Source organism: Neovison vison, chromosome 5 (genome assembly GCF_020171115.1).
Source record: "Neovison vison isolate M4711 chromosome 5, ASM_NN_V1, whole genome shotgun sequence".
NCBI classification, from domain to species: Eukaryota; Metazoa; Chordata; class Mammalia; order Carnivora; family Mustelidae; genus Neogale; species Neogale vison.
This window is the reverse complement of record NC_058095.1, coordinates 88,713,228-88,730,392: the sequence shown is the minus strand read 5'-3', so window position 1 is coordinate 88,730,392 and position 17,165 is coordinate 88,713,228. Positions and strand designations below refer to the sequence as shown.

At 42.0% G+C, this 17,165-nt stretch overlaps 1 protein-coding gene across 1 annotated transcript in view; it reads right to left on the bottom strand.

Moving 5' to 3' along the window:
• ATP8A2 (ATPase phospholipid transporting 8A2) overlaps nucleotides 1-17,165 on the bottom strand; it is a 617,557-nt gene that overhangs the window by 135,829 nt on the left and 464,563 nt on the right. The window contains exons 31-33 of the mRNA XM_044249456.1: nucleotides 11,568-11,629; nucleotides 11,091-11,147; nucleotides 9,616-9,723 (exon numbers count right to left, since the gene is read on the bottom strand). Of these exons, the coding sequence (XP_044105391.1) occupies nucleotides 9,616-9,723; nucleotides 11,091-11,147; nucleotides 11,568-11,629 (227 nt within the window). The remainder of the gene's footprint in view (nucleotides 1-9,615; nucleotides 9,724-11,090; nucleotides 11,148-11,567; nucleotides 11,630-17,165) is intronic.

Below are 17,165 nucleotides of genomic sequence, written 5' to 3'. Positions count from 1 at the left end.
GCCATTTTCTTCTGCAGCTGCCCGGGAAGTAAACCCCTGCATAGAAACTCTCAACCCCAGTGCCGCGCATACACATTTCCACATGTTTGGAGAAAGGAAAAGTTCAAAACCACATCAAACATACTCTGTGACCGCTGAGTATAAATATTACAAACAAACAAAATCAGCATGTAATGTGTACTTTAATTTGCTGACAGATATTTAAAAAAATTAACATCCGAGTGAATGGCAAATGCCAACACCACAACAAAACCTTTCACTGAAGAGAAAAATAACTCACAATCAAAGCCGCCTGGCCTCTAATTAGCACACAGCATCCTTGAAACAAGAGGCCAAAATAAAATAAACTGCCAAAAGAAAGAGAACGGTGGTGGTGGGGGGGTGTGTCTGGGGGGAGGGAGGGCAGGAACTTGAAAATTAAGGCTTTCCATGATGTACTTAAACACACATACACAACGGACATTGTCTGAAACCTACTTTCCTGGAGTTCAATACCAGAAGATTGCAGCTCAAACACAAAGTATGCGTATGCTTCTGACTCTACAATTATGTCTTAAAAATTCTTTCTTTCTTTCTTTCTTTTTTTTTTTTTTAAAGTCTTGTTTATTTATCTGGCAGAGAGAGAGAGAGAGAGCACAAGCAGGGGGAATAACAGGCAGAGGGAGAAGCAGATACCCTGCTGAGCAGGGAACCCGATGGGGGACACGATCCCAGGACCTTGAGATCATGACCTTAGTCTAAGGCAGATGTTTAACTGACTGAGCCACCCAGGTGCCCTGTATTAAAAATTCCACTACTGCAGGGTAGGTGTCTTACTATGCAACTTAATTAAAGCAAAATTTTAAGGAGACTCATCTGACACTTATTCAACACATGGCTTGTACCAACCATACCCTGGGGGCTCTTCATAGTGACCAAGGTTGGGCATCCACACCCTGGAGTCTAGCCACGTTGGCAAGCCCCAGCTACTCCACTCTGGAGCCTGTCCAACGTGCCGCTGCTCTCTTCCCAAGCCTCTGTACCTTCCTACAGCTGCCAGATTACCATGTGAGCTAATGCTTGATTCACTGTGCAATTGCAAATGTACAGCATATTTATACGAAGTACCTCTGAGACATAGTAAGTTCTCAAAAAACAGTACCTAATGTTATTTACATGCCTTCTTTTCTTCAATCTTTCTATTAACTCCAAAGGTAGGTACTATTTTCTCCACATTCCTGATGAAACTGAGGCTCAGGATAACACAGTCACAGAGATTATGAACAATGGACTGTAGCACAGAAGCAACCAGGAGAAAGAGGCTGGCCCCATTCCTGCCCATACAAAGAATCATAAATAGCTTTAAGGAGCTCATTCATTTTTAAAAATACACTTCCCCCTTGTTCAGAAATCAGGGAAAGGCAAAAAACCCCAACTTGGCATGATATGTAACAACTACAAAGGCCACGTTCTGAGGAAGCTGTCATCCGATGCCTGAATTTTCTGATTTTAGAGCCCAAATATTTATAGAGCCAAATATTTATAGGGAGAACTCATCTTGATATCCCTGATCAAGCGAAGGTTTGTTTTTCTTTTCATTATCAATAAATAATTTTTGGTGATCGTTTTAAGTTTCTCAGTTCCCGTGATTGCCTCCGACAGGGGTTTGAGTGGGGTGCCTTTAAGGACAGCAAACACACACAAATGGGGGGACCCCTGGATGTGGGTGACAAGAGTTACAGGAGAAACCAGGGAGTCCTTAATTTTGCTCATATGTTATTTAGCCAGATGATAATGCCATCCAGAAACAGAGCAAGTCAATCTTATTATTACACAGAGTGTACAAGTTTAAAGGCCAGAATGAAAATTGGACTTTAGCAAATAACTTGGTCAAATTCAATAAATAAGAAAACTGTACAAAAAAGATGCCAGAAAATTATTTCAAGCCAAGAGGCAAGTCTCTACTGATGGGGCTTTCTACCTTATCAGGTTGACCACTTTTCACATATATGAGGCCACAGACTTGTGAAGTATATTATTTGAGGAAAATAGGACCTACTCTATCAATATTGCTATATTAAAGATAATTCTAATAAGCTTGCAGTATTCATGTTAGGTGTTTCTGGGCTGTTATTACCTAAAACACTAATAATTGTGACATTAAAGTGATTCTTTATTTTTATCATTCATTTATTTTTTATATTTATATATTTATTTATTGTATATGATATATTTACTGTATATTATGTATAATATATTATATATTATTATTAAATTTATTACTATCTATTTATTTACTTTTAATTTAAATTTTACTTAGTTAACATTCAGTGCAATACTGTTTCTGGAGAATTCACTGATTTATCATGATATATACAACATCCAGTGCCCTCCTTAAGACCCATTACCCATCTAGCCCATCCCCCCACCCACCTTCCTCCATCAACCCTGAGTTTATATCATTAAGAGTCTCTTATGGTTTATTGCCCTCTCTCCCTTCACCTCTTCCCATTTATTCACCTGTTTTCTTTTTTGAATTCTGCATATGAGTGAGATCATGCAGTACTTGTCTTTCTCTGACTAACTTATTTCACTTATTATAATACACTCTAGCTCCATCCACGTGGCTGCAAATGGCAAGATTTCATTCTTTTTGATGGCTGAGTAATAATCCTGCATGTGTATGACTACACACACCACCTCTTCTTTAACCATCAGTGGAGGGACATTCAGGCTCCCAACACCATTTGTTAAAGAGACTGTCTTTTTCCATTGGATACTTTTTCCTGCCTTGTCAAAGATGAGCTGACCAAAGAGGTGTGGGTCCATTTCTGGATTCCCTATTCCTTCTCATTGATCTATGTGTCTGTTTTTGTGCCTCTACCATACTGTCTAGATGATTATAGCTTTGTAATAGAGCTTGAGGTCTCGAATCGAAATGCTTCCAGTTTTGTTTCTTTTTTTCAGGATTGCTTTGGCTACTCTGCATCTTTTGTGGTTCCATACAAATTTTAGGATTGTTTGTTCTAGTTCTGTGAAGAATGCTGGTGGTATTTTGATAGGGATTGCATTAAATGTGTAGATTCTTTGGGTAGTATAGACATATTTAATGAACAATGTCTGTTCTTCCAATCCACGAGCATGGAACATTTTTCCATGTCTTTGTGTCCCATTTTATTTCTTTTACAAGTGTTCTTAAGTTTCCAGAGTGTAGATCTTTTACCTCTTTAGCTAGGTTTATTGCTAGGTATCTTTTTGTTTTTTTTAACCAAATCTTTAAAGAAATCAAAAACCACCTAACTTCAAATATAGTATACAATGCAATGTTAATGCTTAAACCTGTCTTTTAAAAGTATGTATTTCCGGGATGCCTGGGTGGCTCAGTCAGTTAAGCCGCTGCCCTCAGCTAAGGTTATGATCCCAGGGTCCTGGGATCGAGTCCCACATTGGGCTCCTTGCTCAGTGGGGAGCCTGCTTTTCTCTCTGCCTTTGCCTGCATGTGCTCTCTCTCTCTCTCTCTGATAACTAAATAAAATCTTTAAAAAGAAAAAAAAAGTACGTATTTCCTTGATTGATTATATGCTGATAAGTATAAAAGAAATATCCTAACATCTGTGTGTGAGTGGGGTGCCTTTTCCCTGCACATACTACTCCCAGAGGACAGGCAGCACACGCACAGGGTGCTCCTTGGAAAGCCAGCAGGGCTGTGGGTTGGAGGGAACTTTGATGCTGCCTTCATTTGGTGTCTCAGCAATTGCACAAGAGACTGGTTGGTTTTTTTTCTTTAGGCAGCAGCAGGATTCTGGAGGCAGCTTCCCTCCTTATGGCTGAACAGCTCTGGGCAGCAGAGAAGCAACTACCTCACACACAAAAGAAGGCCATTTCTTTGATGCATTTCTCCCAGGAGCAAGCATGTGTCCATCTCAGAAGCCCCTGGCGAATGTCTCCTGTGTCTCCTGCTGGGTTTCTGAATCACTGACTACAGCACGAGCTGGGATCTGGCTCTCGCCTGGAGTCAGGGGCAGAAATGACACTGCATAGGTGCTGGGTCTCTTACACAAGGTCTGGTATTTGCCTACAAACTGGGCCCCTTCAGAAAGGGTGGTGGAGGATGGATGCTGGGGGTGAAACAACCTTGTCCCACGCCAGGAAAGTTAACTTATGCACAGGTTCCCTCCTGGCCCTCGGGCCAGTCTCTGTCCTACACAGATGATCTACAACCCCAGCTGAGTAAAGATGGGGGCCGATGGGGCCATGACCCTCCTGCCTCGCTTATCTCCCAGAGCACATGCCACTTGGAAACAAAACCCCCTCTTTTTACATTTGGTGTGGAAAAGACCTGGGCCTGAGACCCTACCAGTCTGCGAAGTCCCGGAGGAAGCGGTCACTTAGGGAAGATGGGCGGTGGGTCGCTTTGACCAAGTGGCAACCACTCCTCCCTCAGTATACTGTTCACCCACTGGGATCTGCACCATGTATACACAAGTGCGGTATAAAACCCAAATGTAAACCCATTCCTGTGTTTGAAATTTAAAAAAAAAAAAAGAAAAGAAAGCCTGGCTGGAGCCGGGAGTTTGGCACGGCAGACAGAGTTAGCAGTTTGTAGGCTTTGAAGTGAAAGTTTTTTTTTCCCTCTTTTACTAGCAATGAAAAGGACGTTAAAGGAAAAGCACCAAAGGTGATGAGGAATATTTTTCCATAGCGAACGATGTAATGTCTTTTGGTATAATTCTCTATTTAGAAAGCGAGGTGCCTTAAAGCTGTCACTGGCGATACCTGCCACGTCTTACGTAACCACTGCCCAGGGGACATAAATCATCTGTGGATATTTTAAATAACACCATCTTCTCCTAGCACACCCTGCATGACTCAAACACTGAGATGGAAGAATATTTCAGGTGCTTTGGAGCAGTTCTCAGACATTCAGGGAGGAACAATTTGGAGGTTTATTAAAATTCACAGGCTGGGGCTATGCACCCAGGGCCTGTGGTTGTGTGTGCCTGTGTGTGTATATGTGTGTGCGTGCATATTGCAAGAACATATTTTCTGGGTGGGGAGGAGGTTGTTTTTTAACAAGCAACCTAGAGAACACCTGGGTGGCTCAGTTGGTTAAGCTACTGCATTCAACTCAGTTCATGATCCCGGAGTCCCGGGATCGAGTCCCGCATTGGGTTCCTAGCTCCATGGGGAGGCTGCTTCTCCCTCTGACCGTCTCCGCTCTCATGCTCTCTCTCTCTCTCAAATAAATATATAAAACCTTTAAAAACAGAAACAAAACAAAACAAAAACCCAAACAAGTAACCTAGATAATTCAGATGCAGGTGGTCCCTGGACCTTACTGAGAAATATCACATCTAGAACCTATAGAATGTTAAAATTCTTTGACCAAAAGAACTAGGAGTTGAAGTCACAATACCTCTATTTACAGAAGTTCAAAACTAATTAGTTACTTCCGAAAAAAGAGCAGGCATGTTTTCCATTTCCCTTGGGTTTTCTTATGATACCTGTGCGACATTCCTCAGAGATAACAAGGGTGGATAATATTATTCTGACTTTGCCGATAAGGAAATTAACACAGGCTAAGTGATTTACCAAAGGTGACAGAGCTAGTTGGGGCAGGTCTCTTTAGCCTTTTACAGACATCAAATGAGATGGCATCCCCTCAGATGCTCCCCAAGTCAAAAGCCTTCAGAAACATGTGAAGAAAATAGCAGTACATTTCCTGATCCGGTTTTAGATAAAGTTTTCCTCATCTCTAATCAAATGCTCTTCCTCAGCAGGCAGCTCTGAGCTAAATGAAGTTTAAAATTTTCTACCTTGAGCACTGGCTTTGGGGACCCATTACGGAGATGCTTGTAACCCACGATCATGCTACTAGGAGAAAGAAAAGCAGATGGTCCCCTATGGAAAAACATCAGCACATGTTTTCCCTGGTAGGGGACTTTGGCATTAACCAGGATAGATATAACTTGAGTTTTTAATTCGCTTTAGATCTAGTTTGGACCTAGAAAAATGGAAAAACAAGGTGTCCCTTAAAATCCCACAAACGTTGTGTATTTTCAGGAGACAGAGTCTGCAGATGACTTCTTTAATTTCAGAAACTTCCACTGGGACTTTCTGGGGCTCACTGTCTGGTTGGGTTTTGTGTATCATATCATGAGGTGCTGGAGGGAAGATAAAGACCCTTTGACAGTAGAAAATCACTCTCATCTAGAGCCTTCTCCTCCCTTGCCCTCGAGGGAAAACCTGCCTTCTCCCTCATGAGAAAAACTCTTGATATAATGGACAAGACAAAGAAAGAAATATTTAACCAAATCCATTAGGAAATCCCAGCAGGAACAATGTACCTTTTCAACAGTTTAGGATGTTATGAACAGACAGAATGTTTTGTGTGGGGCATCTGTCTCAGGCTCCCGAGTGAGAAATGCTGTTTGCCATTAAACTAGTTTCATTCCAAAGCTCAAAAGAACCGTGTTCATTTGCCAAAATCCTACTGCTCTGTGAACTACAAAAATATGGTTTATATAAGTCACTAGAAACATCTAATAATAATAATAATAATAATAAAAAAGTCTTTTCCCAGAGTACCCCTCACTCCTAAGCATTCACCAACTGTCTTAGCTCAGGCTTAGCTCTTACACCGCAGACTGGGTGGTTTATCAGCCAGACATTTATTTCTCACGGTACCGGAGTCTGGACATGTGCGATCAGGGTGCCGGCATGATGGTGAGGACCCTCTTTCAGCATCTAACTAACTTCTCATTGTATCTTCAACGAGACAGAAAACAAGTGAGCTAGCCCTCTGGCTCCTTCTTATAAGGAGCTCGAATCCTCTTGATGACCTAATTACTTCCCAGAGGCCCTACCTCCAAATACCATCGCACTGTGGGGGTAGGGCCTCAACACGAGACTTTGAGGTGAGGACACAAACACTGAGTCCATAATGCCCACCCGGGACCAAAGAGATGACCGTCGCTCGGGCTGATTTTCAATAGTAGCCCCAAAGAGCCCGGCTTCCAGCTTTCTTCATGACAGCCTGTCATTCCCTCGGAGGCAGTAGGAAGTCTTTGGGAGATCTCTGGCTAGTTTTGGTCACTCTCCACGTAAGGGCTTCTTCAAAAGGGTTCAAAGAACAAACCAACCGCTGGGCAGCAATAGCAGGTGAAAGAGTGTCAGGCTGGCTCTGACACTATTTCTGACACCCTGTCCCCACTAAGAGGTCTTCCCTGGAGGAAGACTAGTGATCGTAAACAGGCCTTCACACACACACAGCAGCATACGCACTCGGAAGTCCCATGACATGAAAACTACCTTAATCGTCTCACTCGGTGTCTAATGAGAACCTCACCTTAGCCAGCTGTGTTCGATTTCCAAGTAACACCATTTACCTCATACAAACCCGCCAAACAGTGGGAATGACGTAAAAAATTAAAAAGTGAAAAATTTATACCCCAAAGATACGTGATTTGATATTACGATTTCTTTGCATTGGGATGGCAGGAATACCTTGTTAAATGCGTTTGAAAGGTCCGCAGTGACAGAAATTTCAACATTAGGCCAAGCCCTCACACCATACAGACCAGCACCCAACTTGGAGAGTGACCATGTGGCATGTTAGTAGTGTCTGCCCAGCAGATACGCCCTCTCTGCCCTTGGAAAGTAGCTTGTGGCTTGGAGTGAGAGTCAGAGGCCAACCTAGCTTGGGCACCTCTAACCTAGGGTTGCTGCTGCAGATGCATGAAGAGGGGGTTCACCTGGGTATCTCTCTGGTGAGAACACTGGGAAGGGCTTCCAAGAAAATTGATTTTGTTGGCCAGTCACACATGGACTGATCCCACTCTGCCAGCTGTCACTCTCCTCTCACCTAAGAAACTATCTGCCGCAATCAGCTGCTGTCCAGCACCATAAAATTCCCCAAAAGAAACAGTCGCGAGGCCATACCTGCCCTTTCCCAGAAGGAAGAAAACCCAAAAGCAGATATTCTAGGCATCACCACCTTGCCAAGTGATCATCGTTGTTGTGAATACTTGTCTTGGTTTGTTTTTGGGGGGGATGAATCACATTGCTTTAAAATAGAACTGATTTCTTGAAATGCTCTACAATCTTCCTGATTCATTCAACGCGCTGTAATTTCCATCACCACTTGCGTGTGGGAAAGAACTGCCAAGTGTGTTACGGGTTTGTCCTCATTCCTCACTGTGTAGATGTGTTAGGGGACTATGTGCCCCCTTCTGTATCACTGGTCTGTCCTGGCCAACACCTGCACTTGGGGAGGTCCTGGACACCCTGGGGTCTGATGGCTACTGATTAGCCAAGGGAACAAGGCAAGCAATGCCACCCCTGGGTTATCTCACATGACATAGCTGCTACACATGTATTTAGAGTTGGGAAGACCAAGGAGTTTGGGCTTATTTCTGCAGAGGAAGTGAGGCTAGGATAATAGCCAGATGTGCCAAGCACAGGCCTGGCCCTATAACATGCATTCCTGGGGCAGGAACACCAGTGGAAGTCCCTGACCCATAGGTCTTCTCTTCTCATCCTCGGATCTGTCCCCCAGCATAAACGTCCTCATGCAAGTCAGGGTTGCTATAGAGAGGCAAACATCCAATTGGCCCAATGCATGTGTCTTGCAACTAGCTGCCCCTTGGGCTAAGGGTATTCACAAAGGCTTGGATATGGGGAAAGGACCATGCAGGCCTGGGAAGTGGGCTTTTGTTGCTATTGAGGAAGGAAACTCAAGATCTTAGAAACCCAGGGAATGGACTAGAAGTAGGATTCTGGCTCTGGGTATCATGGGCTTCTCACCCTGTGAAGAGGAACAGACCTAGCCAAGGCTGGCCAGCTCAGAGCCTTCCAAAGCATAGAGCCTGGGGCAACCACCTGCTGGGATCTTAGGACAGTGCTGGAAATGGGCAGATCAGAAAATGGGGGTCAATGGCGTGAGGCTGGAGTGTCTGGGCCTGTCCAGCCTCATCTGTAAACTGAGATGGTTTGGAACCTGGAATTGTCAAATTCCTCTCCAGACCCAATACTAATACTACTGGTTCTAAGATCCAGCTGGTCACTATTGAAGGCTCAGTCTCAAACACTGGATAAAGATAATATAAAAGAAAATTCTAAAAAAAATTTAAATAAGCCTCTCTAGTTCAAGAGATGAACAATGAGATATCCTGGTTAATCAATGATCTGGCTAATGGAGTTGTTAGATTTATCTTTCACAGGTGACTAATAATCAGAGCATAACAATACACTTAACCTCACAACGACCATCTGCACCACCACTGGATGGCAAATGACTCAAACATCTCCAGTTTAGGGCCATGAACTACCTGGACACATCAGGACTGTATGTAATTAATGCATGATTCATTATGGAAACATGAACATGCTGGGTAGGCCAGCAGATATAAGTTGACAATCTCCAATATTAAAATTTCCAATGCCATTTCTGTGGACGAGGCAACCTCTTTCTGATTCTCTAATTTGGTCTGTTTCTTTCCTGATGAATGTTGATGGAAGCAGGCTGCACCAACCTCTCCCGAAGTTCACTGGTGTCATGAGACATAGACAGCCCACGCCCAGAAAGCATCAGTGTCCTGAGACAGGGAAAGCCCACTCACAGTTAGGAGCACTGACCTGTCCTTTCATATCTGGAGCAATGGGAATGGTGGGCCAGATGGTTGAGTAGACGCCAAAAAACACCAGCCAGATCAGCATGCTTCCCCAGACAGCCAGATGACTGAACTGCAAAAGGAAACAGAGGCTCAGGCAGGGCTTCTCTGCTGGCACAGGTGAGCCACCCGCACCCCACCTGCAACAGAAACCCTGTGTCCAGGCCAGCTTTCTTCATGGAAACATTTTTCACTAGTCACTGGAAAGTGCCATCTTGTAATTATCTTGTCTCAGAATGTCACACAATGAATTCAAGGATCAGGAGGCCCCAAACTACCCTGAAGATCAAGGTGCTTTTGCTACCTCAGCAGACCTTCTCCTAGACCCCTTGCACAGTTTTAGCCAGCGCCTCACTGGTCCTCACCAATGCTTGCTCCAACTTGGAGCTACATTGGCCAGTTCACCTTACTCCAGTAAGAGAGCACCGTATGGACAAAAAGAACATGATGTTCTTACTTATTGTTTTGAGACTTTGATTCTTCTTTTCATTTTCCAAAGAACTTTTTACAAATCTGGGCTGGATATTACATCTTAACAATCTTTTAAGCATCTGCTGAGTTGTTAGCTTTTTCTCCTTTGCCTCTAAATATGATGATCCTTGACTTCTTTTCTTCCACACTCCATGACATAATCCACCATCAAAGTCAGATACTTCCAGAATCTGACCATTTCTCACTACACCCCTTTGTAAGAGTCCAGGCCAAGCCACTATCACCTCTTGTCTGGATTAATTACCATTGTCACTTGAAGGATTCTCTACTTCCACAAGCACCTCCAATCTCCTCCCTCATTTTCCCAGCACAGAATTAGGAGTCTATTTATAAAGCAGTGATGGACAAAAATGAAACATGGGTTATGATCCTGAAATGTGACATGTCACCAAAATGTCTAAAATTGGGGAATGATTAAATGATGGGATATTGATCAAACTTAATACTCTTTAATTATGAACAAAGATTTTGTGGAAGTATACTTTAAGTTGTGGAAAATGTCCACGATCTATTTTAAACTGAAAAAAGGATTACAAAGCTATATGCTCCATAAAGCATTGTCTTATTAAAAATATACACGTGAAACATCTGTAATGTTATCCAGAAAAGTCATAACAGTAACTGCCCCTTGTTCATAAACTTATGGAAATTAAAAATTCTCTTTCATGTCCTTCTGTATTTTCTGTATTTTTTTTTTACAACATGCATATACACTTGAAATGAAAGGACTGTTAATAGCTTAGAGCTGTTAGTAAGTGCCAAGCAAATGAATCATCGGAAAACTCTGGATGGCCAATTTGCCCTGATAAAGATCAAATGAAAATTTTTACATGCAAAATTTAAATGAGATAGCTCAATCCTGCTGATTGGTTTCCCAAGGCTTAAAAAAAGATCCATGACATCAAATTATCTGTAGTGGATAGAGAAACAGTTCCAGAGAAAACTTACTTTAGTCCACGCTGTGGTCTCCAAACCAGCTTTCAGACACACAGTGACAACAACATACTGTGAAAACAAACAGGAATTGGGGAAAATGTATTATCCTTGGTGACTTATTATTACTTTCCAGGAGAAACCCCAAGTCTCCACTCCAGAGGCAGTGGGAGTCACTTTTGTGCTTTTCTTAGCTTGGAAAGATTTGGGGAAAATCACTTTCTACGGTGCTGCTTTTTTTTCACAGCTAGATGTGAAACTGTCTTGAGGTGACCTGGTCATCACCTGTCTAGAAATCTTGACTCTGCAAAATCTCTGCTAGAAAATGAGGTAAGCATTTCACAACCATTTTGAACTTGAAGAAATGTATACTATTGAGTTGAAAGATTTAAAACAAATAATATGAAGGAAGGCCTTATATAAAGGGTTTCCAGAGGCAGTGCGCCGACATATGCCACTTAAGAACAGTTCTGTAAACAGAGAGAAACTTACCGTGTAAACAATATTTCCAACAAATAAATAGTCTGTGGCCTGGCCACTGGCCAACGCAGTATCTGAAAAACAAAGAAGTTATTACTAACTTCTGGGGAAGAGCACTGCAATCTGTTTTGTTCAGAATATAAAAACAGAACTTTAGAAACATTTTCAAAAGGTAAGGGATTTTCAAAAAAAAAAGGTAAAGGATTTTCAAAAACTACATCATCTGTGATTCTAATGCCTCCTCTAACTGTGAATTGTTTTCATCTTGTATTTTCTCCAAATGAAGCAAACAAAATCAGGTTTCTAACAAAATGAACCAAATATTTGATCTGTATTGAAATTTATATTTTTATAAGGATTAAAATCTCCCCTTGTGGGGTTAAGCAAAGAGAAGAGTTAGACTATAATAACCTGTCTTTATTTATAGCAGCATTTGACTTTTTCTGAGTGTTCCTTTAGGATTTATTTTTAAAAGTTTTTGCTAATTGGAACTATGAGCCAATAAAGGAAGATAACCACATGAATACAAATTATTTCATAATTATTGAACTCAGAATTTGGGAGGGATATTCATTACTCATGTTCTCATATGCAATTGCATGAACTTCTGAAGTCTATGAATTGGGGGAATGCAAACAATCCAATCTAGAAAATACAACTAGGAATTTGAAGCTTTAATTTCTTAACTTTTCTACTTTTTTGTTCATAATGACTATTACAATGTATAAAACAAGTACTAGGGCTGAACTCTTAACGGAATTGTCTAACTTCCATCAACTAGCCTGCTGTGAAAAGTCTGGTTATTATCCTGAGGGGTCAAAGCCTTTTTCAACATCAGGAATGGTTTCTTTGGACGTCACTGCTAATCTTCTTTTATTCCCTTTTATATTCAAATTCAGGTCTGTGACTGAGAGGCCAAGGATTACAGGGATTTTTGTGTTTAAATTTCCAACCCAGTAGCTGCCGTACACATACATTTGGGCAGGCTCACTGACCCATGTGCTTGTTGAGGAATCTCTTATTAAATTGTCAAGATCTGTTTAGTTTTCTAAGACACCAAAATGACCAGGTAGCATCATAAGCAGAATCTGGTCATTGTGGGGCCATAGATCGAGCTCCAGGGCATGGTCTTTCTCCTGATTCAAGATAGGAATATTTGCATATATAAGGAAAGATCAACTGCAAAGTGATATTATGGGCTACAATAGCTATATACCTAAACTAAGGGACTGCTACTGGGGAAAGTAAAGTGTTATCCAATGAGAACAGAGAGAGATGGCCACCGACTTACAAAGGAATGGTCTGGAAATTTAGGGGAGATACTTGAAAGGAAAGGAAGGAAAAAGTTCAAAACACCTATCCTTCCATTCTTGAGCAATAAAGAGGAATGAAACACTGAAACAAGCTATAACATGGGTGAACCTTGAAAATCTTGTGCTAAGCGAAAAAAGCCATCACAAAAGGCCATCTGTTGTAGGATTCTACTTGAATTGTTCAGAAGAGGCAAATCTACAGAGACAGAAAGTAGGCTAGTGATTGTCAGGAGGTGGGAGTTTTTGGGGGGAGAGGGGACAGAATGGGAAATAACTGCTCATAGTTACAGGGTTTCTTTTGGGGGGCAAAGAAAATGCTCAAATATTAAGGTGTCAGCTGCACAATCACATGATATATTAAAAACCATAGAACTGTACCCTTTCAATGAGTAGAATGTAGGATATGTACTGATAAAGCTGATATAAAAAAAATTCAGTTCCTCAGTCACACTTAATCATATTTCAAACCCTCAATGGCCACAGGCAGCTAGTGACTACTAAATGGGACAGCATGGATACAGAACACCTCCATCGTCACAGAAAGTTCTATTGGACATTCAAGCCAGAGCCACTATGCTGGAAGAGGAAAGAAGCGATAAGAATTGGCACATATATTTTGAAGGTAGAGAGGACAGGCCTTAGGATTTAAATGGGGGGGGGGGAGATTGTGAGGAATCAAGGGTGATTTAAGGTTTTTGCCTGAGTACCTAGGTGAACTTTGATATCATTTACCTGATTCTGGTCATATTCACACAGGAATACTGATTAAAAGAGTGACACATTAAAACTTGGCATTGAGTGGCCAATATTTCAGATTCACAATATGAAGAACAGGTGACAGAGAACACGATGCTCTTAAGAGAGAAACAAAAGCACATGGAGGCAAATGAGGTGGTGAGAAGGAGACAGTTAGTGGGGGAGGAAGGCCCAGCAATGAGTGTGAGAAGCCCACGTTCCAGCCTGGCTTTCTTGTCTCAGCTCTACTGTTACTCAGTTCCTTAAAATGTTCGGTTCTGTTTCCACACCTCTAAAATGGGGATTTTATACTAGATACAGATGATGATGACTGAATTATCACCAAGGTTCCTCTAAGATAGAAAATTTTATTGAGAAGGTCTGCGATCTTCGCTGCTACATCAGCCTCAGGCGTGTCATGGTAGAAACTGGAGAGTTGAAGATCTTCTTCCTGTTCAGTTTAGCTCAGGGGGGGTTTTCCTAGTCTCAGTCCATCTGCCTGAATGGAGAACAATGACCTCAGTGCCCGGAAGTTTTACCTACACGAAGCCCTGATGGAGTCCGGAGTCAGCGCTGACCCAGTGTAAGAGTTAGAGGGAGAATGAGACTAAACTGAAAATCGAAGTTCACAATCATGGTTTGACAACTTTCTGAATTTCCTTTTTGGACGACGATTTCAAATGATGGCTGGTGCATGGACTAAAAGAACTATACAAAGCATTTGTCTAATGTGAAAGGCTTAGAATGTGTTTCAGATTTTATGGACATAAACAGAAAACTGTTACACGTAAGAAATACTACATTGAAAAGAGGGAGCATATGATTCTGTGACTCACTCTGTGAGCACTTAACCTATATTTGTATACCTCCTAATATAACAATACTAATGTATTATCATTATTAATGTTAGTACATGATAACAATATATGTAAAATCCCTTTGCTATTCTAACAACTATATGACCTAGTATTATCTGCGTATTTCAGATGAGAAAACCAGGGCAGCAAAGAGAAGTCAAATGACATGAAAAAGGTCATCCACTTCACAACAAACTGTAAATAAGGGTTTGTTTTCATTACTGAGCTAGAAAAAATGCATCCCAAAGAACAAAAGAAAACTCCAAAAGGAAAAAATATATATATTAAAAAGTACACCTTTGAAATACCAACACCTAACGGGAAAGGACTTGGAGAGAATTAAGGCTGACAGGTCATTAGCTTCCTGTGACAGAGACTCTGGGTCACACCGGAAGTAAACGCAGGGCACAGCAGCAACCCCATGAAACCCGAGTTAGGTGGGCACAGCAGCAGCCCCGAGTTTCTCCACCATGGCACTGCTGACATTTTTCCTGATTAGTCTTTGTTACGCAGGATTGTCCTGTGCATTGTTGGATATTTGGCAGGACTCCCCGCCCCCCCCACCACATAGCCCTGGGGGATGCCAGGAGTCCCCATGCCCTAGCTGTGACAATGAAAACTTTCTCCAGGTGTTGCCACATGTCTCCTGGGGGTCAAATCACCTGGCCTGAGAACAGCAGTATCAAAGGTAAGACAAAAGACAGTATCTAGAAATGTGCAGAATATACTGAGGTGAGAGCATCTAATGTACAAAGGGAGCCTTCTTCTCTCTAGTCAGACTAGGAGAGAATGCAGTGACCCCCGCACCTCCCAGGTGTCCCACAATCGACAGGAAGAAACAGCGGGAGCCTTTAGTACAAAGTGATGCAAGTCACAATGCCAGATGGCCTTTAGAAGGGGGCAAACTCTGGGATTACCTGTGGGACTGAGAGCTTGCTTATGAGGACAGGACCTCCATGAAGACCTTTAGCACTACTGAATGCTCTGTGGGCAACTTGGCATAAAGAAAAAATAGGGAAAACTAAAAGACATTTTCCAAATGTAGCTTCTAGAGTTTTATAATGCACTAATTTCTACCTTGTCAAGAGACTATAATGCTCACTGGCATTAAATACAATGTTTACACTTGAGGTAACCTGTATATGCTTAAAATAACTTTTCGAGAAGCCAGGATAAACTTTTTATTTCTGTTCATCATTTTGGAAAGGTAACTCAGCACTGTATATTAGTTTTCCACTGAGGAAAGAGTATCTCCTGCCCCACTCCAAACTTCTACCATCTGGAAAAAATTTATTCCTTGAAGGAGAAACTCCTAAACCAAGCTGAGATTCTGGGACCCACCAAAAGTCTCGAAAAGACAGCATCCTTTAGATAAGTCACAAGTTATCACTCTGCACACCCTGTTGGGGAAATTCCCATGGAATGGATTGTTCTCTTACGGGTTATATTTCAACTGTTTTAAAAGCAAATACCTGTGGGCATCATCTTTGTTAGATCCTGCCAATAACATACTACTGAAGGAAAGATCAGAAGTCCTCAGAAATCATTTGTGACTGAATGTAGCAATATGCTACAGCTTGCTGATAATTCAAGCGCGGAAAAGCCCATTTAGACTGTCCAGCGTATTCCTGAAGCACACTGTGGACACAGTCTTTCTTCCCACTTCGCTTCAATTTAATAGCACTGTTATGATTCCCACGCTCCACTCGGGAAAACATCTTCTTTTAGTTTAGTAGTTTAGCTGTTATTATTTTAGCCAGATATTTAAAATTGCAAGTGATTTTTATTTTGAAAGGGAAAAAGCAACCCCCAAACTCAGGTGAGTGGTTGAGTTCCCCAAGCCAGCCTTCAGAACATTATTCAACCACCATCTGTGTAAACGAGAGTGAGAACATGACTTCACACAAAGCAGCAAGGGAAGGCAGAGAAGGCTACTTGGGAGGAAGGAGGTGGTGAGAAGGGAAAGGGCAATACAGGCAAAAAGGCAATCAGCCTGCACAGAGGCATGGAGGTGAAACACCCCGCCCCGCCCCGCCCACAGCTGGGTTGGGGGGGTGAGCTCTGTGCAAGGTAGGGTGGGACACTGGTGGTGTGAGGGCAGGGGCCAAACCTTGCAAGGCTCTCAAGAGGTCCCTCAGAAGAGAAATCCATCAAAAGTGCATGTGGAGAGGCGTGATCTCACCAAATCTTTGTTTTTCTATCGTAACCAGCAGGACGCTGAGCACTTCCTAACAGAAACCCGTCATTAGCACACAAAGGTTTAACTGAGCAAGGAGGACAGAGGTAAGAAGGATTAAGCTGCCTATTGCACCAGAACAGCTGGCATTTAACCCAACAGGAGCCTACTTCCTCCTCTCTCTCTCTCTGCCTGCCTCTCTGCCTACTTGTGATCTCTATTTGTCAAATAAATAAATAAAATCTTTAAAAAAAAAAAAAGAATGATTTTACTATAGCTCCATGTGATATAAAACCCAATATAATGATGATGTTTATTATATACATCAAAAGTGTTAAAGTGACAGAGTTGGGGACACTGTCCCTGGTAGTCAGCTCATTCTCTTGGAGGCTTCAGGATCCACTGACCTGGAGCCAGTGGGTGCCACTGTTCTTCCAGATTTTTATTATTTGGAAAATCTACTTGAATCCAGGGGTCAACATAAAGAAGGATTAGCCAAATGTGGTTTAGAAATAGTCACTGAAACAGA